General features: G+C 39.8%; 1 protein-coding gene across 3 annotated transcripts in view; it reads right to left on the reverse strand.

The window, feature by feature from the left end:
* Positions 1-3,236: 3,236 nt before the first annotated feature.
* Positions 3,237-25,896, reverse strand: part of zbtb16 (zinc finger and BTB domain containing 16) — a 164,585-nt gene continuing 141,925 nt past the window's right edge. The window contains exons 5-7 of one of the 3 annotated variants that reach the window (XM_023962110.1): positions 25,146-25,316; positions 13,070-13,237; positions 3,237-8,990 (exon numbers count right to left, since the gene is read on the reverse strand). In XM_023962110.1, coding sequence (XP_023817878.1) covers positions 8,761-8,990; positions 13,070-13,237; positions 25,146-25,316 — 569 coding nt within the window. In that variant the 3' untranslated portion in view covers positions 3,237-8,760. Of the gene's footprint in view, positions 8,991-13,069; positions 13,241-25,145; positions 25,317-25,896 lie in introns of all 3 variants that reach the window. The other 2 variants (XM_023962108.1, NM_001305414.1) reach the window with 2 other exon arrangements.

Below are 25,896 nucleotides of genomic sequence, written 5' to 3' on the forward strand. Positions count from 1 at the left end.
ATCTGATTAACCCTTGTGCTATCCTAGCGCTCCCCTAACGCTGGGAGTTGGGTCATCTAGACCCACTAGACAGTGCGCTGAACCTTTTTTCTTCAATTATTTCTGAACCTCACTGGTGTCTATGGTTTACATGAAATCTTTCCACCTTTATCCACCTTTGTCATGGTAGGGAGAACACGTCAATGTAAGGGTGGGGTCATCTAAGATAGCACAAGGGAAAAAAACCTTCCAATCTGCATGCAACCATGTTTGAAATGAAAACCCGGGAACTTAAACTGAATTTGAATAGCTTAAAAGCCCGTTCAGCCAAGTAGGTCAAAGATCAGTACTTCTGTTGCAACAAAAGGTATTTAAATAAATAAGCAAACGAAACATTCATCACCCCCTGTCCCTTCCTTCCTCATGCCCCGAAATAAGATCAAAGCAACAAGTCCAACCAGAGCATTCACAATGACTTCTTCTCATTTCCTGTTTTTTTTTTCTGTCAAAAACTGAAATGAAGGAAGCAAAAAGACCTAGCTGCTAAAGTGTTTCTGGTGCCGTTCTACAGGGAGCCCTGCGTGAATGAACAGGGAAAACAAAGAGCTGCCTCATTAGTTTCCAATATACTGAAGTCAACATCTGATCATGTGAGTCAAAGAGAGCAAATCGTGGCAAAACCAGAGCGTAGAAGTAGTGCAATGTTATGTTTAAGCTTGCAATAAATTTATAGCTACATTGCAAGTCTAAAGGCAAGCTATATATTTGTCCTAATCCAGACTACTGTCAGAGCAGCAAAACAAATTACTCATTAAAAGAATAATTACAAGGAGCTTTTTTTTTTGCATTTCATGCTTAAACATAAAAATTTCAAATTTATTTGAGTTTTGCAGCAAAATAGTCCAAAATAAGGTACACATTTTTGGAAAAAGTATGTCACATTAAAAAATGGTGTTTGTTTTGGGATGGAAATACAAAAAAAAAGAGAGAGGAAAATAATTCTGTAACTTTTGACTGGATTGGAGAAACTATCAGTCTTTTATGAAATCCTACAGAAAGGTGAACACAAAGAGGCAGAAATCTTAAACCTTACATACACGAAACCTGAGGACTCCACTGGAGGGCAGCATGAGAGGGGCTTAATATTATGGGGGTTAAAAAAAAAGCAAACGTATTTGCTTTTTTACAAGGAAGGATGCTGCCTTTTTCAAAGCATTTGGTCGAGACTATGATTCATGCAATTATTATAATTAAAAAAAAGTTGCAGACATTGTATTTAAAATAAATATTTATAGAACACAAAGAAATCTTTTATTGTTGTATTATTGCTGTCTTTCAATTTCAGTAGTTGTAATCTATTTAGCTTTTTTCTTAGATGCAATTTGCCATTTGAGCCACTAGATGGCTCTAGACTGCTCTAAATCGAGACAAATTTGATGTGTAACATTTCATGAGCTATTAGAAATTAACCAGAATTTTTGTCCATATCAACTATTGTTTCTTTTTAGCCACCATATTATTACATTTTTTTTATAACTCATAAAAGTCCCAGTGTCCTTCCCTAAAAAATAATGTTCCATGTTTCAAAATGACAAAAAATAAGCCTTCACACAGATCATTACTTTTCTGTTTTTGTGCAATAGCTGACAGCCATGCTTTCACAAAGCAGGAACTACTTTGAAAAAAAAAATAGACAAGTTTGGGTAAAATGTGGAATTGATGTGTTTCTCTTAAAGACCTACTAAAAATATAGTAGTTTTTGTTCTTTTGGAATCTCTTTCATGATTGGGGCATATAAAAAGAAAGTTAAGCTCTTTGCATTAATGAGTGTTTCTATATTCAAATTGTCATGAATGCGTCCAACTGTAGACAAATAGATCCATGAACGTCTTTGTTTTCCTCATCCAACCCGGGATCTGGCTCCAAACTGTATGCCTGGATAGCTCCCATTGCTTGCCATTTTTGATGGGTTGGGGGTATGAGGGGCCGTAAGCTAGTGGGACAGGGTGTAAACAGATGGGTGACTGGAAAAGGAGGTGGGCTTACCCCGCGCCAATGACCTCACCCACAACTCAGAGGTGAATTTCAAACAATCTCCTGCCACTCTGCAGAAACGATGTCCTAGAAAACAACACGTTTTTGGGATTTTGGCATAATCATAATTAACAAACCACTGGAAACACTTTTACAGTAAATCAAAAGATGACCGGAGCGGGACTTCAGTGAGACAGGTCAAAGGGGATAGTTCAAATCATGTGATCAGGTTTAGCCTACATGATTGACGATTGTACCTGGTTGGGGTTTAGAAAATATTTCAGTTTGAGTTTAACTGTAATGCTTGCTGCTGATGACACACACTACGACTCACACGCACAAACAAACGCATGTGAATTCTGTCACGCATACGATTTATGCCAATAAGTGTCGGGTTCTATTGCGGTGGATGAAGGAATGTAAAAAGGGGGGAGTGCCCAGTCATCCCCACACCAAGACCCCCACTGAAGGAGAAGCAGCAGTGGTAGCCGGGGTCCCCCCAGACACCCACACGGGATAGCAGATGGAGGAAATCCGCCCACCGGGCCATGACCCACGTCAGCCACCGCAGGAGCAGGGCCGACGGAACTGCCACAGGGCCCCCCCCCCAATGCCAGAGAGCAGGGGGTTACAGGAGCATGGAGAATGCAAGCTTCCCCACCGCACCATTAAACATAAATCTGCAAAGTTATTGCTCAGAGTTTAGCAAGTTCAGTTTAGAATCTTTCTTTTGAATTGTGTGTGTTCATGATCCTTTTGATTTTATGTTTTATCCTAGATCAATGCGCACAAAGCCCATTGAGACGACTGCTGTTGTTTTTTTGGGCTAAACAAATAAATTGAATTGAATTGTTGCTTTGTCATTGTTCTCTAATCACACCGTTTCTTTTTAAATCTTACTTGGTACATTTTTGATGTACAAATAGATAATGAGGTGGATTATTTCTACATTATCGCTGATTTTCTTACTTTCACGTCTGATCATTCCTGAAGGATGTCTGTATAAACTTTATTGGTAAGACTGAGATTGCTGCTGCTTTTGTGGTTCATAACTTTAAAAAAAAAAAAAAAAAATTTTCTCCTGCAAGACTCCAGCAAAAATTTAAGTGACATAAAACCCTTTTAGAAAATATTGAGGTATAAACATCTTTCGCTCTCCGACGCATGTCAGCGCTGATCCAGAAGGCAAATATCGCGTGAGAAAGAGAACTTTGAGACAAAATAAGTTCATTTTTTTAATTTTTTTTAACTGCAGATTGAAAGTATACAACTGAACATCATGATTTGATTTTTATTATGAGACCCCATAAATAAAAATACACAGAAAAAAATTCACTACAAAAAACATCTACTGTTAGTAGGATTTGAAAACCAAAGAAATATTCTTTATATTTTCACTATAAAAGGCACAACATTGACTTTATTGACAACATAAAGACAACCTGCAGCATTAAATCTTTTATTTTCCTTTTTATTTTTTTCACACTCCATCAGAGAACACTGAAATGTTACAAAGAGATGTGTTTGATTCTACGTGGGAAAGAAATAAAAACAGAACAGCCTCTATATCAGACTGTGGCTATAGATTGATGGCTTGGCTCAACAGGAGCCCCTACCAAGGAAAAAAAAGCAAAAAAAAAAAGTAGCACATTGTTGCCGGAAAAGACAAAGGACCTTTGCAAAGCTCTAATGCATAAAAAAAGAAAAAGAAAAGAAATAGAAACCACAGCTGACAACAACACAAAATAAAGAAACATAATAATTGGGCACCTTCTAAGATTAGGCTAAGATTAGGTGCTGAGGTAGACAAAAACTATAACAATTCAAATCATAGTAAAAACACTATTTTTTTTTTAATACAGAGCAACTTGACTGGCACTTGTGCTGTCACGACAATGGTGGAGAGAAGTAGCACAGACAAGCCAGGGAAGGACAGAGAAAAGCTTTGTTACATAAAAAGCTTTGTTATGCTTGGTCCGACAGGGCAATTGGTCCTCAGTGCTAATATAAAAAATACAATGTCTTGGTGCTTTGTTACTCAAACAATTTTAGTCGAGACCTCGATGGCACATGCATTGCAACATTGCATGAAATGGCTAACTTGCTCTAGAAACACCACACCAAAACACATAGTGCCAGCTCCAGGGATGCCATGATTCCTCTCTGACGAATTTAACATCCCCTCTTAAATGCATTTTGTAGAAATTAATCAAAAACAATTACTAAAAAAAAAAAAAAATTAAATCAGTAGGAAAACACCCCACTGCAAACCTGCCCAAATGGAGGTTTTAGTTTTATTTTTTCTTTCAAGAAAAACATCCTGATCAGCAAACCTGTTGCTGAGGGAAAAAAAAAAGAGACAGACTCTGGCTTAATTTGCTTAAAAGAAAAACAATTGCATGAAGCAGATTTTGTCCTAAACGGTATTTGCAAATTTCGCCTCTGCAGCCTCTAAAAAGTATCAGATTCCCCACCTATAAACTTGTGTTGCGAAATAAATGCTTTTGGATAGATCGCAGACTTTAAAAAGTAATTGCAGGAGCTATTTCAATAGCATGAAGGTTTTTTTTTTTTTTTTGCTGTCTTCACAAATGAAGACCTGCTTTGTTCAGAAAACAATATACACAAACAAATAAAAAGAAAAACACTGGTCATATATTGATTCATGACATCCCTAGGGTGCTGGAGACAACATTTTGTTTTCTTCTGAAAATACGGAAAACGAAGCAGATATAGATGGATATTTTTGTTGAACAATTTCCATTTTTAGGCACAAAGATATTACAGAAACATCGGAGGAACACTGAGGGAAGAACTATATCAATGCCAATGTATTACATATATATATATATAGATTTTTTTTCCAACAGAAAAAAAGTGGCATAGAATATTTTCTTTTGTATTTGATCTGATTAGTGCATTTTCCCACTAATACACACGCACGCACACACAGGTAAACACACTTTAACGCTCTCTTTCACCCGCATGAAAAAGTAGAAAACATTCAGAGGACGATGATGATAAAATGACTGAGCGGGTCTTGCATTGTGGTGTTCAGACTGAACCGTGACTGGATATATTGTAGTTGGTGGATAATTTTCTGGGGGTAAATGATAAAAAAAAAGACCCCCTCAGCTCACAGTGTTTGAGAATAAAATGGCAAGACAACTTGGGACATGCCATCCCTTCTTTTTTTTTTTTTCAAGTACAAAAACAAAAATATTGACAGTCAAGTTTGATTGAAAACTGTGAATAATGAGTACTAATTGGTCGGTTTGGCAGGTTTCCCTCCTCCTCTGCCTTTTTCACTTTTTTTTTAAAGGTCTGTCACATCCATTGTTATTATTACTTTTTTGTAACGTTTCACTTACACGCACACACTGGTAAAATTTGTGGTGGATAGATTATTCCCTTCACCTACAATGCAACTGACATCCAGAAAGCAACACTTATTACAATATTTTTCACACACGGTTTCATTTTTTTTTTTGTGTTTGTTTTTTTTTCTTTTTCTGTCCAACAATATCAAAGAGGAGCAAGGCAAAAATGATTCACACCCAGAGAGAAAAAAAAAATTGACAAATCAAGAAGAAATACAAATATTTGCGCCCTGCTGTAACCCTCGACAAATGGAAAAAGGACCGACACTGAATACAAAAATATCACAATTTTTATATATGAAATTGCCTCCGTTGGTTCTTGTTCAAGAATATACACACGTGTCATAAGAGAGCTCATCTGCCAAGAGAATCTCTATTTTTAACCTTCTGGTTCATCTTTTTTGATTACAACTTGCAGTTCCAATTGTCCAACGCACTCTGCATCACGGCAAAAATGACCTGTCCTGTGCGGTTCAGCGGTTTGGATGAACCCTCTTTTTTTCACATTACAAAACTACAACTCTATTCACATATTTTCAAGTTTAAATTCTTGTTTTTAAACGCTCTTATAAAGCAATAGTACTTAGTCTTATCCTCCGCATCCCTCTTACTCATCACTTAAGGCTTCAAAATTGCTTTTTTTTTTCTCCCTCTGCTGTTGATGGAGATGCAGGGGGTGGGGTGGGAGGGCTACAGGAGAGGAATAAACATCCATTTGAATGACTCTTTTCACCACCTCTATGTTTATCATCTCCTTTTCATATAGACTTTGCTTAAAAACACAATCATAAATCAACTTTTGAAAGAAAAAAAGCATGAGATGAAGAAGCAATGACAAAACAATGCAAACACAAATAAATGTGCTTTCACCAAATGAAAAAAACAAAAACCCAACAACTTGAAAACAAACACACACAAAAAAAATTAGAGGTAGCTTTTATAACAAATGACCAAACCTTACGGCTCTTCAACAAACAGGGTTAATAATACCAAGTTTGGCAACAAGTAATGCTCAAAGAAATAAAAGAAAACACAATGTTAGAAAAACAAATCTCTTCATCGTGGCACTTATTTTTCTGCGTACACATTGCTTCATTGAGTTTGCAGTGCATTTTTCTAGCATGCACTCATGCGCCCTTAAAATAAAAACAAAACCAAAAAAATAAAGGAAAATTAAAATGCACAAGACATGAGGTCACAAAAGCGAGGTAATTCAAGTACGATGTATTGAGATCAAACTCAAGGTCGAAAATAATAACAACGGGAGACAAGAGAGACGAAGCGCAGGGACCAAAACCACAGAGAGCTGATTCATTCAGATGTCTTAGTGCTTGCCTCTTTAGCTATTGGGCTGAGTCCGATCAGTGACTTCTCCCTTTTCAGTTAAGTATTTGGATAGGTGCAATAATCATACAGTTTCAACCATCAATACCTGTGACTGTACATGCCAATCAGGTTTAATGCTAAATTTCTAAGACACCAGAAACGCTGACCGCTCACCACCACCACCACCTGCAATTGTCCGACTGAACTTTCTGGTTGTTATCAATATTTCAGCACACGTTGGAAATTTCTTTGCACAATATCGTGGTGTGGGTGCCTACTGACCCTCTCCTGAGCCCCCTTTGCCATGGAGTGGCGGATAGATGCATCAGCAACACAACAGGGGAAAGTAATTTGTAATCTGAAAATGCTTTAAAAAAAAAGTATTCCTAGTGGTAATCCAAAATAAGAACACTTGATAATAAGATGCAGAGATATAACCACAACGATGGATCAGAATATGCAGTGGTGGTGCACACTATAAAAACGCATAGGGCGTCGGAACGCGCCCACAGAAAGCTCTTCATGCCAGACAGAGAGAGAGTTTCCAGTTGGAAACACTAAAGGAGGAGAAAAACAACGAGAATTTGGGACTTTCAGCTTCAAATTAAAAGGCAACTTTAGCCTCCTGACAGCCTTCTGTCTCACAGCCTTTCACATTCATGTTTTGATGCCATATAACAGTCTTGAAACTGCCACAGCACCTCTGGTAAAAGTTTAGGTGCGGCGCGAAGGCGTTCTCTGCACTTTTTCAACATTCACCACCAGCAGTCAAAGCTGCAGGACTCCCAAACATAGAACCTTTTTCCTGGTTCATTTGTGCTTACTGTGGCAAATGGATGATTATGAATGTGGTACCCTTTATGTCAGCTCCTCTACTGTCTCTTTAGTGTAAGATATTGATAGTAATCAGGTCAAATGCACAAGGAAAAAGAAGTCCAGTTATCTCCTGCTAAATAGGTGAAGAGGGCTGGTATTTTGGGTTACTGTTTTTAGAGCGAGTTATAATTCCATGAGGGATTTATGTTCGGAATCTCTCTAACATCAAACAGAAACGGTTGTGTTCTAATTTAGGAAATCAAGCTATGACGAACTTTGACAAAAAGCAGATAAAGTAAATGAAGAAAAGTGAGGAAAGTTTGCCTTTAGCTCTCGAGGGAGAGCTGTGAGCAGCCAGAGGTGGCTAGACTTGCTCTGGAACCAGGAAGACTACAAAGAAAAAGAAAAAAACTGCTGGAAACTCTCAGTGAAAAGCAGCACTAGCATCTTTCCAAACGGGTACCTGGCTTGCAGCATTTTAATATTCCCACATGTCCAGTCAATGGTTTTATCTACTGCTGATTCTCAGGGGCTATCTCACCGCCTCTGCTAATTTCTGAAGATTTTCATGGACTAACGAGTGGAATTCAGAGACAATTGAAAGATTAATACACCATTTGGACATAAAGAGAAGAAAATAAAAATGCACATTTGAAAAGATTTAAAAAGAAAAGAGGTGGGTTCTGCAATTTTCTTGTAATTTTCTACAAGACGAGTGATCTGGGAAAACCATGTGGTTACTGTGAAAGATCCCCAGAAATGAGAAAGCAAAATTAATAAATTCAAGGAAAATATAGGAAGGTTAATGGAGTAATGGATTCCATAGATTTGCAGGTTCAGATAGCCCTTGAGAATCGGATTTCTCAACAACAGGGCAGCAAGATCTAAAGAATCCCCTTCTTGCAGACTGCTTTCTTTATGGCGATGCATAAAAAGACCTGGAACAATAAAACTGTTGCAGATGTAGTGAATGACCCGGTAAATCCGAAACAGTGGTGGAGATGCCCTATCTCCATGTCCAAGTGTTCCTCCTTTTAGTCCTTTTGCCAGATCATCACCGCCCTTTAACCCTGCTTGTTGTCGCCATCTTAGCATTGAAAAACCCCTCTTGTTTAAGCAGTTTGTCGTTGACATTCTGATTGGCAAGACCCACGCTTCCAATACGATCCATTACATTCCCCTTACCTTTGACCCCATCCCAGCACTCTTCATTCATTTGCCATTCTCAAACGTAGCAAAGGTACAGGTAGGTCTTCTCTATGCGCCAGTCTGGGGGGATATCTTCCGGCTTGTGGCCTTTCATGTGCTTCTGCATGGCTGACAGGCTGGGGCAGTACTCCAGGCAGATGGTGCATTGGTAGGGCGAGGCGCCATTGTGGGTGCGCAGGTGCTTTATCATGGCCGAGTAGTCCCTGGATCTCTGGTGGCACAGCTTGCACTCGAATGGCTTCTCACCTGGGAATGAAGGGAAAGAGATGATGCAAGTCAAAGTGCCGTTCAGCATTAGTGTTACCTCCAAGTGATGTGTGACAAGAGCCTTACAGGAAATAAATGAAGACAGTTGGTAGAAGTTAGTCACAAAAACAGGACAAGTTCTACTTGTGTGTTTGTTGTTTACGTTTTGCTCTCTTTCCGATCTTTTTTTAACACAATGTGAAGTTTGCCATTACAGATACAAGGTAGTTCTTAATTAGAAGGACATCCCTGAAATTTCAAAACAATCTCAACGATCTTTAGGTTGTCAACAGAAAAAAATAAAATAAAAGAAAGAAATATGTGGTATAAATCAAGCCTTAGTCACAACTGCCCTTACCGGTGTATACAGGCAGTCTGCGGGCAAATAAAAGGCCAAACCTATCCAGAGCATGCATGTAAGGGTAGGCAATTTTTTACCTCCCTCAAAACCTGCACGCTGCGCAAAAAAGCCTGATAGTGCAACATGATTAGTGCAGGCCCCTTGTGTGCAGCCTGACTGCTAGAATATAGGCAGTAGTTTGTTCATAGTTGGTGTCGACATCCTCTGGGCATCTTACACTTGTGAATTGTGCAACTCCTGTGTGTGGTGTTTGCCCGAAAATTGACTTAAAAACTTGCATAACAACATGGGAGCGCAAGAATTGTAAACGTGCATATATGTGCCTTACATAGACTTTTAATTGGAAGTGGTCGCTTGAAGGTGCTATTGGAACAGTCGCTTGAACGAGGCCAGTGTGAACGTAGCTGCACAAATCCTTAACGATAAACTTACCAAATGCACAACAATGGTACATTCAATTTTGATGACATCCTATAAGGTGGCTCTATGAACCTTAAGATGCAGCAAGCCCGAATAATCCAAAAACCTGCAAAACCCGTACGGGTCAACCCTAGTATGGGTGCATCTGACCGAGGCTTTAGGAATTTGGCAAAGATTAATTATTTCAAAGGTCATTATCAACACATTGTAAACTAAAACTATTTTAAGTGACCACAAAATCTAAAAGGTAAAAACTTCAGTTTTTAACTTGGAAAACATTGTCTCCTAAGAATTTATCTCAAAATTAGCTCATACCTCTTTCGAACGTGTAATAAATCAAAGTGTGACACTAGTTTCTTGCTGCGGAGGCTTCTATATTCAAGAGCCACATTTTAATTTAGTATCAGCAGCCCTCCTAAATGTGCTAATCATTTGAGTGATGGCAGAGAATAATCCACCAGCGCTGAAGCCAGCAGCCTCAAATTAGACATGTAAATGCTGACCTTTACCAATGGCATTTGAAATGAGCTGTCGGAAGTGATCTGGCCCAGCGCTTTGCTGTCACCTTTCAGCTAAGGCGCCAAGCGTGTGCAGAAGCTGAACCCTCCATCTTCATGCCTCTGATGCTCGTTGTTGTGAAGCCCTAGTTAACCTTGACCTCTGCGGAAGGCCAGGTTGTCTTGTCATTTAGCCAATGAGAATAAATACAGTGTTCCAGGTCTTCATCCGTTTCGGCGTGACACCTGCATGATGTAATTATTGATAACCAAACTGTAAACAGAGTCACTTCAAATAACCAGCTAATAATGAATTGCAAATGGAGCCTTGGTATTGATCTGGGATTGGCATTTGGGATGTGTGAAGAGAAGGGGAGGTGGGCGGGGGGTGAGGCTGCCAATGTCGATGATTCATCAAGCAGCTCCCTTTTGTGTGAGGTGGCCTTTGACTGTGAGCTTGTCACTTGCTCTTGTTATCTGCTGTTGCTCTACAGCTTAACGCAAAGCCCCCCCTCCCCCGCACAAAAGGGGAAAGGGTGGATGGAGGGGAGCCAATTATTGGACAGGCTGCCTTGATAGTGTGGCTTAACAGCTGGCTTATTGAATAGGAGATGGGGGGAGGGGGGGGTGCTGCTGTGAGTCTGCTGGATAAAAAACGACGTTGAGGGAGCATAAACTCTTGGCCGCGTGCCACGCTGGTGCACGCTTGTGGTTAGGGCTTTGCTCTCTCAGCGGCGTTCGTAGCAGGCACTCATTCTCCAGGGCACCTAGCCTATCACAGTGTCAACATCTTTATGGGACTCTAAATTCACTGGAATCAATATAAAGTCTTCTTCAGCCTTCATTTACAGTATAACTGCATGACAGATACTGTACTTAGCTTTCTGTGCCTTCCCTAGATGCCAATGAATAAGGATAAATGTTAACAGTCTTTCCTCAACAGCAGACTGACATCATGCAGGCTCGAGCCCCGCTCCAACTGTTGTTGTGTCCTTGGGCAAGACACTTCACCCTCCCTGCCTCCAGTGTTGCACCACTGATGTGTGAATGCGTATGAATGTCCCGGTGATGGTCAGAGGGGCCATAGGCGTGTACTGGCAGCCACGCCTTTAAGTAGCTTACCATCACCAAGTATGAATGAGGATTGAATGAATGATTGACTAATAGACATACATTGTACGCACTTTGAGTGTCTGGAAAAGCACAAATAAATCTAAAGCCAGATTTCTACTTTGCCTGTTTTTGCATCAGTGTGTCTGTGTTCTGTATAATGGTCTCTTGTCTTACTTTTGGTTTTTTAAAATTGGATCATGTTTTTATTTAAAGCCCTTTGGGTTTCATGAGTTGGAAAAGTGCTAAAAAAAAGTTTGATTTGATTTGAAATGATCTTTGCCTGAAACATTTAGGTTACCAATCAAACATTTCCTGTTTAAGTACTAAGAAAATCAAAAAGATAGTTGACTTTTCAAACACATTGGCTAAAGGGAAGGGTAAAAAGCTGGAGTATAGCATGTACCCTTTATGTGTGTTTATACACACACACATATACCGGTATATATATATATGTGTGTATATACACACACATATATATATATGTGTGTATATACACACACACACACACATACATATATATATATATATATATATATATATATATATATATATATATATATATATATATATATATATATATATATATATATATATATATATAAACATTTTCCTAGTCCCTGTATGCACACAACTGACATGGTTATATCTTGTGCATTTCTGTTTTGCTCTGATATAGTGACTGCTTTTAATGTAATTTTCCATGCAGACAGTAAATAGTAAAATGGTAGTAAGTCCCATTCAGCCATGCACACACACATTAAATACTATTTTACGTATTGACTGAAAGATGTGTTGCAAGTTAATTAAAGCTTGTTCAGTGTTTTTTCACTCATATGCAAAATTGGTGAGAGCATTAAAACTTTCCACATTGAGTGTATAGAAAACAACAGTTTAAAATGGGATTTTTGGTAAATGTCTCTTAACGTTTTAACACCAGAGCAGAGCAGCAAAATAACTAATGCTCTGTCCTAATGTAACTCTTTGGCTATTTGATACAATAACGTAATTCCAATGGATTCTGATCTGGAGATGGGTGGGTTTTCACAGTTATGCAACACTTTACATTAAAGTAAATTTAAAGTTAAAGTTCCATTAGCCGTCACACACCTGGCTGTGTGAAATTTGTTCTCCGCATTTGACCCATCCCCTGGGGGATCGGTGAGCTGCAGACAGAGCTGCGCACAGGAACCATTGGGTGGTTGTCCAATCCAACCCTTTAATGCTGAGTATCAAGCAGGGAGGCTTTGGGTCCCAATTTTAGTCTTTGGTATGACTCCACCGTGAATTTGAACTTGCAACCTTTCAGTCTCAGGCTGGACGCTCTTCCACAAGGACACAGGTTGGTCGCAAAGCGTATGCAGTCTGCAAGGCATATGCAAAGCTGCTTTTTCCTGCGTTAAAAATCCTCTGGTTTACAATTTTTAAAGTGTCTCATATCAGTGCAAAGCTGCTTTTCTCAGTTTCAGAATGCATTGGAATTACGTTAATTGCGTCAACAGTTAAAGAGTTACACTGATTCACTGAAGCTAAAACTCTGCTGTTAAAGGGTTAAGCACTATGGAGATATTTAGTTAGGTTACCATCTAAACATAACAGCTACTTCTGTCATTTATAAAACACACTTAGCCAACTAATTGTAAAAGACGTCCTTGTAAAGTGTTTTAATTAGACTTGTTTTAGCAGCGCACCTGTGTGCACTCGGTAGTGGGTTTCCAGCTGGTGCTTGAGGCTGAACTTCTTCCCGCAGCCGTTACATTCATAGGGCTTCTCCCCGGTGTGGATGCGCTTGTGGCCCTTCAGCGTGCTCTCATCTCGGAAGCAGCTCCCACAGAACTCGCACTCATATGGGTGGTCCCCTGCTGCAATGAGGAGACAGAAAGACAAATTTACGTCATCTGTAGATAAAACACATGGCTTTAGAAGGGGCTACACTTGAGGGAATTACAACAACAACACAAATACAGAGTGGTGTGGATACAACGACACAATAAACTCATTAAGATTTCCAGTTATTTACATGCACAAATGCAATTTAGTTATAGTGACAAAATATGTTTTTATTTTTGTGGTTGCTTCATCCTAAATAGCCTGATTATACATTTTTAGTTTCCACCTTTTGCAATCAAAATGTTGTGATATTTAAAAAACGTCACCATCAGCTTTTCCTGATTAATGTGACTGTCATCCACAATAAGGGACATCAGCGTTATGTTCCAGTGGATCACACTTTAACAGCAGCAGACAGATACAACCTATGATTTTCTCTGCACAACCACCCCCCACTTTTGGTGTGTTTTGTCTAAGGCCTTAAATAATTGCAGGCTGTCATTGGTATGTGAGATGTTATAGTGACAATGTCGTCATATCAACAATGCCCTAATGGAAGACCTGACTGATGTGGAAATGAAAGGCCAATGAGTTTCTCACAAACAAATTCATCATTCGTTTCGATGTAACTGTTTAATACAGTAGAATACAAGTAACCAATGCAGATATCGCTTATTCAGATTTCCAGTCATCACATATATTGACTGCATTAGAGAGCTGGACCGAGTGAAGCTATCTTCACATCAGGTATGTGACACGCGTTCAAGAACGCGCACTAGGCTGTCGCTACCAGATACTAGAAAACATTAATTACGACATGTCCGTCTTTTCACAGTCTTCCCTCATCATCTTCGGACCTGCAAAGTCTTTTCTCACGGATAACTAACACAGAGTGTCCTTCGATTCATTCTAGACACAGCTAACACACAGGTTCTCAGGAGAATGCTGGAAAGAGGCAAATATTATCGGTTCCCCCAAGGGTTTCACCTCCACCTTCCTGTGAAACAGAGTTGGACACACACACTTCTGCAAACATGATTATTTCACCTATATATCTGGGTAATGCATAAAAAGCAAATATGAGATAACTTATATCTATTATTCTAACAGTTCCACCTACAGTTGGAAGAGGCTTGGTGCGGAAAGCCAAATTGGTGCAAATTTTGCTATCCTTGCTCCAGGCTTTTTCTTTTACAGCTCTATTCCGATATATGAAAGACATTGGTGTCATGTAATTCCAGCCGGGTATAAACCGCAATTATTAAATTCCTCATCCATATTAAATCCCCAAATGGTTGGCCCTACCGTTAGTTAAAATTGACGCTATCCTAACGTTATTACCACATCTGAGTGCCTGATTGGTTAAATTTCAACCTGTTTTAACTTTAAACCCGCGTTCAGTGGACGCTTGGTTTGTAGACCCCGAAAATGGTTGTAGAAACTTACAATAGAACACGGAAGCCTAAAATAAGTACGTAGGCTTTTTATTGAAAGTGGTCAATTGAAGGCGCATTGCCAAGTGCGGTGTGAACGTAGTTGGAATGAGTCTTCACCCATAGAAAATGTAATCAAAATATAATCAAGTCGCCATTTTTTTTGACAATATAGGCACCGCCATGTTGGAGCCAGACATCAATAGTGAGCAGTAATAGATGCGAGTTGATCTGAGTCATTGTTTCTTGCAACCCAATCAGGAGTGAGCCCGTTGGCGGTCCACACCCCTACCATTTGAAAACGGGCTACAAGATATCTGTCAATTAAACGTACCAAATGTTGGACTAGGGGGTCAGGAGGCACTACATTCTTTTTTGAGGCATCTGATTGATTATTCTATAACTTTGAATAATAATGAAAAATAAAATTAGCAAGATTGCTAACAAAACATAACGAATGTTTATGTTTCCATAGAAACTTAATTGGGATATTGGCTTCTTGGAGCCAGCAGGTACTTCCTGTTTGAAATGCCCGGGGGAGGGGTCACTCTGTCTAGTTCTCATATAAAGTCAATGATTACACCTCACTTTCTTGGACTCCATAATGGTAAATGGTGTTGGTGCTGCTGCACAATCTGAGGTAAATCACAGAAATTATTTAGATCCCAAGCTCAGTATAGCAGAACATTTTGAATAAAAAAAAATACATTAAGCGTCCTCAGAGGAAAAATAGTGCTCCACAACAATATAAGAAACAATGCACAAATTTTAACGCATTTATTCATACTCAGCTGTCTGATCATTACAAGGTGTATGAATGCATTTTTACGTTTTTGTTTGAAAAGCACAAGACTCCATCTTTGCAACCGAGCCTGCAATCCAGACACCTGCTCGTTCTTTTGCACATACAGTATGAATGCCGTTTGAAATGAAAGTAAAGGGCATCACGTTCAACTCCTCAGGCATCCGCAGCACCAGGTCCCCACTGGGCAGCTGTAATAAATATTCATGTGATGATTCAATGATCAGGGATATTATGATTTGCAGGAAGCCTCTCACCAGCAGCCCAAAGACTAATTGTATTCCTGTGTTTGATGAGGAGCTGCTCATTCCATAATTTGCTCCCCCCCTCTGTTCTCGCCTTACTATCTCCTAAGTAATGTTGTGGATATTTATTAATGTATTTCACTTCTGCAGGTTTAAGTCACCATCAATGACCTATGCCTTTCATTATCTGCCTGTCCAAGAGGCAACGTGCCAAGGAATAAATTGCATTTCTCGTTATGTGCTTCTGCCACACCCCACTGTTAAGAGACAATTTTGCTTCCATCCACATGTTTTATTTAAGACTTCATCTAAGTAAATACAGTATGTATGCAAGCAGTTTATTTATTTAGCATGAGCGAGAACTAAAGAAATGAAAGAAAGAGAGGAAAATCACTGATAACATTATGGGCGTGTTTTAATCTTATGGAAAAATGTGTTTTCTGATGGTTTGGGATGTTGGACGCATACTCATTAAAGCAATGGGGGAATGAGGGGGTGGGGGGGGGGACGAAGCTGAGACAAGGATGGAGCAGGGTATGTGGGTGTATATGGCAGCGGCAGTGGGGGCTGGGCAAAAATCAATAAAAGTGACAGTCTTTATTTGTCTGCATGAAGTTATCAGTGGCTCCTGCTGTAAGACATTGTGCTCTTTCTAGCGTCTCAACCACAGCAGAGATCACAATCCATCACGAAGCTCCGTTGGCTTGCACAATGCCACAAGAATAATAATTGAGCTCGGATTCACCTGCCTTTAATTAGGGCCTCCTATCAGACCAGAAAGTGGGATGCTAATGCTGAGAGAAGGCCTGTGGAGGGTTATTTACGCCCAATGTCCTGTTGCTGGGCTAACGTCTGCTGTTGATGAAAACATTTCGACTTCAAATAATAGCTTTCAGCTGTTGTTTAGTTTAATAAGATTTGCATCTATGTGTTAGAAAATTCACTACAAATGAAATTATGTTTCCTCTCAGACTGTGGTTTGGTATTATCTATATGTACTATGTTGTAGCTCTTCATACACACAGTGGCGTATTACTATAGTACTCACGATGTCTTTTAGAAACGCACCACAAAAGACAAACGGTGTAGAACGACAACAAGATTTACCAGCTGTACGTCTCTGAGACTTAATTTAGATGACATATGAAATAAGAGAGAACTTAGAAGACTGTGAGCAGCATGACAAAACAGTTTGAAAAGTGAGGGAAAGTTTGAGAAGTCCTACAGCGTTATGATGTTAAAAACAGGAAGATACAGGCTGCCAAGAGAGGATACGCGGTAAAGCTTTAGTCACGTGCTCTTGTATAACGGTTGACTCATACGCGTGCTGTGGATCTTTGGGATGTCAGGGCCTGTGTGTCTCTTGCGGTTCCCTTGAGGCTTGTAAGGCAACCCCAACAGACGTTATGAAAAATGGAACGTACGGTTGTTGTGTTTGTGTTAAGTGTACTGTGAAGTATTAGTATATACCGTATTTTCTGGACTATAAGCCGCTACTTTTGTCACACGCTTCCGATCCTGCGGCCTATTCAATGATGCGGCTAATTTATGCATTTTTTTGACAGCCGCTAAGGGCGCTCAAGCAGATAAGGTAAGTGTCGGACATGGGGAAGATGATGTATGTGTTGCTGCCTCTGACAGTCTCAGAGCGGTAGCTGAATGAATAATCTCATTTCCAGGAACAAGTCAATTTATTTTGGCACACCCACAAGCAACCCAACAGCATGCAAGTCACTTCTGCTCTTAGACCCCTCAGTCACGGTGCAACAAAAAGAAACACCCATGCTCAGCCCTACTTTGGCCGCATCCCACAATCCTTTATGTCATTAGACCCATGTGCATGTGACCGCCACAGCAACATGACGCAGCTTTCAAGTTAATAGCAATCACTAAAAGCAGTGTGAAAAAAATCCACCATCACCAACGGGTTTGGAAAAGCCGGTCTGCTGCATGACGGAGAGGACAGCGCAAGCTCAGGAGTGAATTTACCTCAGAATGACACTGACAGCGACAACAAAGGAGACACTGAGAGAGTGTGTGGCCAAGAATGTTTAATGCTATTCCAATCCGACACTGAGGAGGAAGACTTCCATGGTTTCAGTGCACAGGAGTAAGATGAATAAAACTCTCAGTGACTTGTAGATGCTCATACAAACTACACTTCTATTTATTTATTTTCCCGATTTTCAATAGTCAGGTTGCACACTGAACAGCACCAACGGGCTCTTTCCCAGTCCGCAGGATTTGGTGGCATATTTGTCTCACTAAAACAAAACTAATGATGGAAATTATTAAAGCCCTAATTCTAAAAACTATTGTTTTCTTTTCTTTTAGTCAGAGAGCCATAATGGAGTGCTCAAGTGTGGCTCCTGAGATGCAGGCTGCAGACCTCTCATCTTAAACTTTAAAACCCCTTTGATTATCACAAACATGAGAAAAAGGAAATTTTGAGCAACAGAATAAAAGACAAAAACAGCATTGCGATTTTAAACTGCCAAACCGTCAGTGCTGTCATGCATGTGGCACTGGAAGGGGCCAAAACCTTGAAATCTTCATCCTTACACCAAACAAGGGTGAAGATTGAAATAATAGAACACCTAATCTATTTAACCTCTAATCATCTGTTCTTTGAAAAATATTTTCCTTCATGCCAGGGCATTTAAAAACAGAGATCTTAGTTTTTAACAAATGTTAGTAGGTAAACCTTAACAGTGAACATCTGAACTGTATTTATAGTTCTAACCCCAAAAATCTTCAAATTAGCACTAAAAATTACATTTTAAATACTAAACTTGTTTATCTCTGCTCTGAAACAAAATTGAGAGGACTTATCAATGGCAACTGCAACTTTACAGCTCTGCCGTGGCATCTCCACTTGAGGGCGATAAAGAGCAGTTGCACTGGGGAGCCCTGAATAAATTAGACTTTATTTTATAATCACATTGTGAGCATGTAAAAAGGGGTAGACTTCATTTTGTTGGGATATTCTCAAGGGGGCTGGAAATAATAGGGACATATCCTCTGTCCACCCCAATTCTGAGACTATTACTTACTCTCTGCTGCCCCATTTCCCCCCACAGCCTCTATTCTATATCCATTCTCACTTTTTTTGTGTTGTTTTTCTGTCTCTGCACATGGTGGGGACGTGGCAGATGAGGACCTAGCACACTGAGGTGGAACCACAGCCGGCTGAGCGTGCCCCCAAGCATCTCCACCTGCGTCTCCTGACCCCCTCCTGTCACCTCTTTTGACACCCCAAAGGGCTAGAGAGGGTGCCCATGGGCACGCGGGGAGTGTTCATTATGCATGGTAAGAGGCAGTAAATTAGCGGGCTTGGTCCCTGCCAGGACCAGAACTGGCTTCAGTCCTTTTTTTACACTTTCTTTCCCTGTCTGGCTGCTGCGCTATCAAATACAGCTGCGAACACAAAGCACCCTGCCACAGCAGACAGCAAATTGGCTCAGAGTTTAAAAAAACACACAGTGCACAACAACAGAATATTAATGAAGGCCTGGTCTGTAAAGAGAGTGTGCATGTCTGGGTCTGTGTGCTGCTAGGGTTGGGGAGTAGCACAGCTGCTATCATTGGCACTCCAATAAACTAGCATTGTTTTTATGCAACTGTACTGTACGAACATGCAATCTAGTTATCCTGCTACATAAAATACAGAAACAATGCAATTGTAAGAATGTAACATGTCAAGAGGTGGTGATCAAACTGCAGGTGGATGAAAGAAAATAGGAGAATCCTGAGCGGGAGGAGGAGAGATGGCAAGATTAAGATGCTCAAATAAACACCATTAAATTTCTTTTTCTTCCTAAATAGTGATTTAGTGTCAAAGCCCATAATAGCAAGGCTGCTCTCAAAAAATAAAGCTGTAGACAGGTAAAATGAAACCCACACTTAATAAATGTCCATAAAAGCAGCTCTTTCTGCTGTCAGTTGGTTCAACAGAACGGTGATTCAAGCAACAACTGAACTACATCTGCAGGAAAGCCTTTTCCTGGAGATGAGCTGCCACAGTCACTCCATTAGAATTAGGGTTGAAAACTGGAAACCGAGTCTTGGTATTTACAGGGAATTCTTGTCAAAATTGACACCCATTTCCTTGGGAAAATACCTGCGGGAACCAGTGATTCGTTTTGTCTCGGCGCCTCTTTGATGCGTTTGTGTGCGCAGGACAAGTGTGTGCTCCCTAACAAAGACGACTCATCCTGTCGCACTTCGACACTCAAGTCCTACACTGACATGGAATGATTGCAGTGGTGAAATATGAATGAACTTTTTACCTTTTGCTTTATTCTTTGGGATTACTGTCAGTGCTTCAAGGTCTAATTTAAATTACGGTAGTCCTTTCAAAATAAAAAAAATACTTGTTTACAAAACTGCAATTCAGTGCAGGTGATAAATCCAGATGAAAAACTCACATAATCACCATTCCCACAGAAAGAAATGGTGTAATGGGAGAAAGTTATTTGTCTCTATTTGTACTAAGCTTGATTCATTTGCGTTTACATGCACACCAGTGTCATGACAGAAAAAAAAACACATTTTTGAACTGGTTAGAGGATCTTAGGCAAAAAAAACTACACAAAAATTTTGTCTCTCCAATTTTAAATTTCACAAGATCAGTCATTAAAGAAACACTCAATTGTGCTTTTGATGTAATGTTTGTGATGTAGTGTTAGGCTGGGGGTGTGAGGGGCTGTAAGCTTGTGGGAGAAAGTGTGAACGGAGAGCTCTCAGCAATGGGGTGGGGAAAAGGGAGTGCGGTTGCTACACGTCAACATTCACATCCACAACTTTCGAATGAAATTTGCAGAAACTATGTCCTGGAGAACAACACATTTTTTTTTTGGCTACAAAAGGTATAATCGTAATTAACAGACCACTGGTAACACTTTGAAAATAGAAGATCAGAGCAGGACTTTATTGTTTCAGCTTTCAACAAAGCTTAAACACAGGAACGTCTCCCTTCAAAGTGAAAAAGCCTTTTTTTTATATCACTTATAGACTTACATTCAAAAATACCTAAAGGCTTCTTTCTTTATGCTATATATTTCAATGCAAAATATTTAATGCCAGGATTTTGTTTAATAACCTTTAACTTTTAAACATGAATAAAGTAATTTGAGCAAATAAAGTTGGAATTCTTTTCTACTTGGTTCTAAAAACAATTTTCACATAACTAGGGTCATAATCAAATCATCACTTTTAATAACTTTCTAGACTGTTGTATTTAAAACTAAATTAAATCAGTTGTTGCCAAAAAAACATTACTTTAAAAGTAAAATTGGTTAATAATTTTTCGTTATTATTAGTATTCATCATCTGACTTTATTACTTTATTTATTTTATTTCCCAACTATTGACTCATCCCCGATGAAAAAAATAATATCCAGTATAAACTGAGGGAAGTGACTTTAACAAAAAAAAACAAAAATAGAAAAGTAGTAGTCCGCTCCTGCACTTGATTAGTCAAGTGGACCGGTGGACCGAGCGACCGTGTCTCTGAGTGGAGCAGCCGGACTTATAGCTTTGTGTTTGAGGGGAAGGGAGGATACTTGGTTACGTGTGCGCTATGTGTGGGAGACTTAGGACTGCGATCCGTCCTGCAGCTCTAGGTGAACGAGCTACCGAACTCAGGAGAACCGGGTCTTCCGGTAAAAGTGTGTGTCCGGGCAGAGCTTGGACCGCCAGCTCACACAGCGTCTTTGGGGCGGAGTGTGAGCTTTTCAAAGCAGAAATGTCGCTCAGTCCTTAAAAACGATTCAAACAATCACGTGGATTTGTGCTTCCAGTCGTGTCCCGACAAAATAAAGGCTGATGTTATTCCCACGTATTTACGTGCAGCCAAGCTGCAGATTGCAGCATTTCCCGCATGGATTTTATGTTCATCAAAGGCTAAATGTTGTTGGCGCGTGTTAACCCTCTCCTAACCCTAACCCTGGCTTCTTGCGGCTCCGTTATTTAAAAAAAAACATGTGATCACATGTGCAAGATATTTTTGCACATGTGATCTCGAATCTTCCAAGATGGATTTTAACCGATATATTTAATTTTTAAAAGATTTTACAATGGTATAGGCCAATTCAATGAACAACTTGACTCAGACAGATCGACATGTTTGGAATGATAAACTGATTAATCAATGAAGTCAATAAATTGTGACACCCCATATTCGACATGTAACTTATATTTAAAAGAATCAATAGTAAGTTTCTGTTTTTTCCTCTGACATGTTATAATTTTACGTGTTTTTTAAAATAAATAATGAACTGTCACCATAATGCAGGTTGACGTTAAAATAGGCCAAAGCTGAAGAATTGTTTAAAGAACAATGTTATTAATTTCGGTGCAAAGAAACTGCAGCCTTGTTATTATGAAGGCACCATATTTGATGCAAACATAAAAGGAATGAAAGCAAAAAAACAGAGCAACTTGTTAGTTTTGCGGCGTCTACGTAGCGCGCTGCGTTGTCTCTACTTGCTGTGTGGGTTTTTGTCACATCTGCTTCGACAAATAAAGCACGATGTCTGATTCCTCCGCTCTGTTTTTGTCTTGTTACCTAGAGGAGCGTGCATGATATTATTAACATCAAAGTGCAAACGGAGAACATCATGCCACCATTATTTTTTTCTCTCAGAGTAAATTAGGACTCATTTCTGGCCATCATCATGGCTGTGTGAGTTGGTGACTTTATAATCCCCTGACAAAAGGCCCTGCATCATTTTTAAACGATTGCTTTCACGGCTGCCTCATTGTGATTTAACGCACGCCCACAGTGGGATGAGGTTCAAAGTGGTAAAAGGCTGCAGAGTCTCATCTGCGGCTCCGGAGACGAGCTGAGGTGACATTTGCGTTGCCAGGGTGGGCAGGTGGATCAGAGACGCCGCATGTGTCCTCTTCAATGTCTGCTAGAGAGAACAGATGTGTGCACTGCTACTGTACAGGCGGCTCAAGCAGCCACATCCCCCCCTATCCACCATCACACACTAATGGTGTATTCGCCTGACTTGTAAATAGGGCCGACTGCTCTCATCTCACTGCCTTTCGTTTCAAATATTTATCCGTGAGCTGGTGAGCTAAATCGGCTTTGACAGTGAGACTGTTATTTAAGGTCGCACAGAAGCGGCCGGGCGAGAGACCGAGGGAAGAAAAAAAAGGGTCCATCCTCTGCTGGTGAAATGGGATTCATTTCCATGTGGTCATATTCTGTCATGGCTGTGTTTTTTTCCCCCCACTGTGAATAGCCGCATCCGTCAGGCTACTTCTGCCCCCATGAAGAAAGAATATCAGGACCCAGGCCGAGCCACAGTGGAGAGCCGGGATCCAGAGAATTACAGGGGAGGGAACCAAAAATGAAGAAAATGGTGACTCAAAATAGTCTTCGTCTGACTGACTCAGAAATGATTTGTGCTGGCCTCAATATAGCCTGTTTAGTCAGATGGGCTAAATCCTTTATGTTGTAATAAAACATGTTTCTTTATACTACAAGCTGCGTCTCTTCACAACAGTTTATTTACATACAGTTCTCTAGCAAGGTGTCAGATTCGGTAAAATAACCCGAAATTCTTTAATCAAGCATTTTTATGAAAAATGTTGTGTCGGTTCATTTATACTTTGTAACCCTTGTGCTATCCAAGGCACTTTAACGTTGGGAGTTGGGTCATCTAGACCCACTAGATAGTGCGCTGAACCTTTTTTCTTCAATGATTTGTGAACCTCACTGGTGTCCATGGATTACATGAAATCTTTCCACCTTTATCCACCTTTGTCGGAAAATACATCAATGCAAGGGTGGGATCTTCTAAGATAGCACAAGGGTTAAATACAAATTTAAATAGACAATATATCAAGTTTTTTTTTAACTGGGTAGGACATAAGTTTGCACATGCAGAAATGGATGGAGAAGCAGAGAATAGGTTAAAATAAATTAAGCGGTCTGCTAAAGAAGACTATGTGATTGATAGAACCACATCTTTTGTGCCATCTTCTTAATTTTTGTGTGTGAAGTACATACATTTTTATTTGTGTTGAAAGCAAACCCCCAGCTCAGATAGAAAAAGACTTTTCAAAGGTGAGGTTACATTTAAATAAAAGCTAATTCTGAACAAAATACAACACTTGAATATGGATCTAATCTGAGCTTGTGCTACATAATGTTCATCATCATCAAGGCAAAGTTCACTTTAATTAGAAAAAAAACTATATATATATTTTTTAAATCAGTGTTGAATCAAATATGTTCTTTTCATGGCTTTTGTAAGATCTCTGCAGAGATTTTTATGTAGCGGCTATTTGAAAATAATAAAGTACTTAATGGACTTTGAGAGGGAAAGTCTACCGAAATTTAATGACAGCAGCTTTATCGATCCAACACAGAAATAAAAGAAATATTGACAGTGATGGATATTCTGTAAACTTAAGTTAGATTTCTATTTATTGATATTATTTTAAAAGGTGAAATTGGCAATAAGAGTGGTTTATATGTAAAATCCATCTTTTTGCAAATGTGTGACATTGATGACTATTAACTTGTGACATAAACATGATGCTGCTGAACCCAATCTGATGAAAATAGTGTTTTTAATTTGTTCTTGTGGCATTTTTCTGATGATGGAGGACAAATATAAAGAAAATGAATCTGAAAATGGAATTTCTGAGCATTTCACTGTTGTGAATCAGGAGCAGACGAAAGAATGAAAAAGATCGTTTTTGTGACGTAGAAAATACGCTGGGCGGGCCTTAAGCTCCCTGCTCCGCTCCAGTCTGATACATTCACTAGCAGACAAATAGATTTCTAATGAACTCCTGCCGCTCTGCATAAACTACGTCCTAGAAAATGATGCAGGTTTTTGATTTTGGATAAAAACAACATAATTATAATTTAACACAATCACTCAAAATGGCTCAAAGGATGATTAGAGTGGGTCTTTTAAAAAGGAACCTTTGACCAATATCCTTCACTTAGTTGTAATTAGAATAAAAATTGCTGAAGGTTTTATTCTCTTAATTTTTAATTTTAAACTTCTCCAGAATGTTTTGGATGATAAAAACCAATGTTAACCATCTAAAAAGAGGAAGATAGTTTGATTTCAAGAGCAAAAGAATCCCTCAAATGATGGCCTAATGTGCTAAGAGGAGCATGTTATGTTGGTTTGTGATTCTGATGTCTCGCAGAAACTTAGCCGTGAAGGTATTTCGGAATGAAATTGGAGCGGGCCCTAAGGCTACCAAGTAAACAGCAAAGCGCTTACATATCCCATTTTCTCTGAGGGATCAGGATCGAGAAGGTGGAGGAGACCTAGCTTTGCCACAAGCATAATGGAGATCTATGAAGTAGGCTGCAAAAATGTATCAGAAGATGATTTGGCGTGGAGCACACACTGCTGCTTTCATTTATATCACAGCCTTATCATCAAAGGGAAGGCGGATAGCTGGCGCTTCCACTGACCTGTGTGTGAGCGTAGGTGACGTTTGAGTGCAGTATGGCTGGGGAAAGTCCGGTTGCATTCGCTGCAGATGTAGCTGCGCACGCCGGCGTGAACTTCCATGTGCTGCTGCAGCGCCGTCTGCGTCTGGAAACGCTTCCCACAAAGCAAGCAGAAGATGGCCATGTCCGATCCTGCAGAAAGAGAACCACAGGTATTTAGAAAGCTACATGAGCGGATCATTTTATCCATCAGCTTTTTGGCTGTCTAAATTCCAGCAATGTGTGTGAAAAATGTACTAAAAAGAAAGGAAAGCCAGACGTGCAAGTTTTGCGTGGATTTCTAGTTATTGTCATTGTGGCACTGAACTAGAGTGCTCCATTTCCCAACAGCTCTAGCGACACAGACAAAAGAAATAGGGCTGCTGAAGTTCACTGATTAATCCACAGTATGTCTAACAACACAATGAGATCGGGTGCATTATGTTTCCCCAACTGTTCCCTCGCAGGCTTAAGCAGAGCCTCCTACACTCGTGGAACCGGGATTACAGCTTCACACAATATCCATGTTCCAGGGCTGCTGTGCAGAAAAGATAAAGATCTCCAATACGATACTTCAATTGAATTTTGACTCCAACACGAATGGAGCATTTTTCTCTTGAAGAGATAAAGAGCACACAAGCTACAAGCGCACAAACAACTTAAATTCACAAACAACCGCACACTCCCGTGAACACACTCCCGTGAACACACTCCTTTCACACTTTTTCAATTA

This window comes from Oryzias latipes, chromosome 14 (assembly GCF_002234675.1).
Source record: "Oryzias latipes chromosome 14, ASM223467v1".
In the NCBI taxonomy this organism is placed as follows: domain Eukaryota; kingdom Metazoa; phylum Chordata; class Actinopteri; order Beloniformes; family Adrianichthyidae; genus Oryzias; species Oryzias latipes.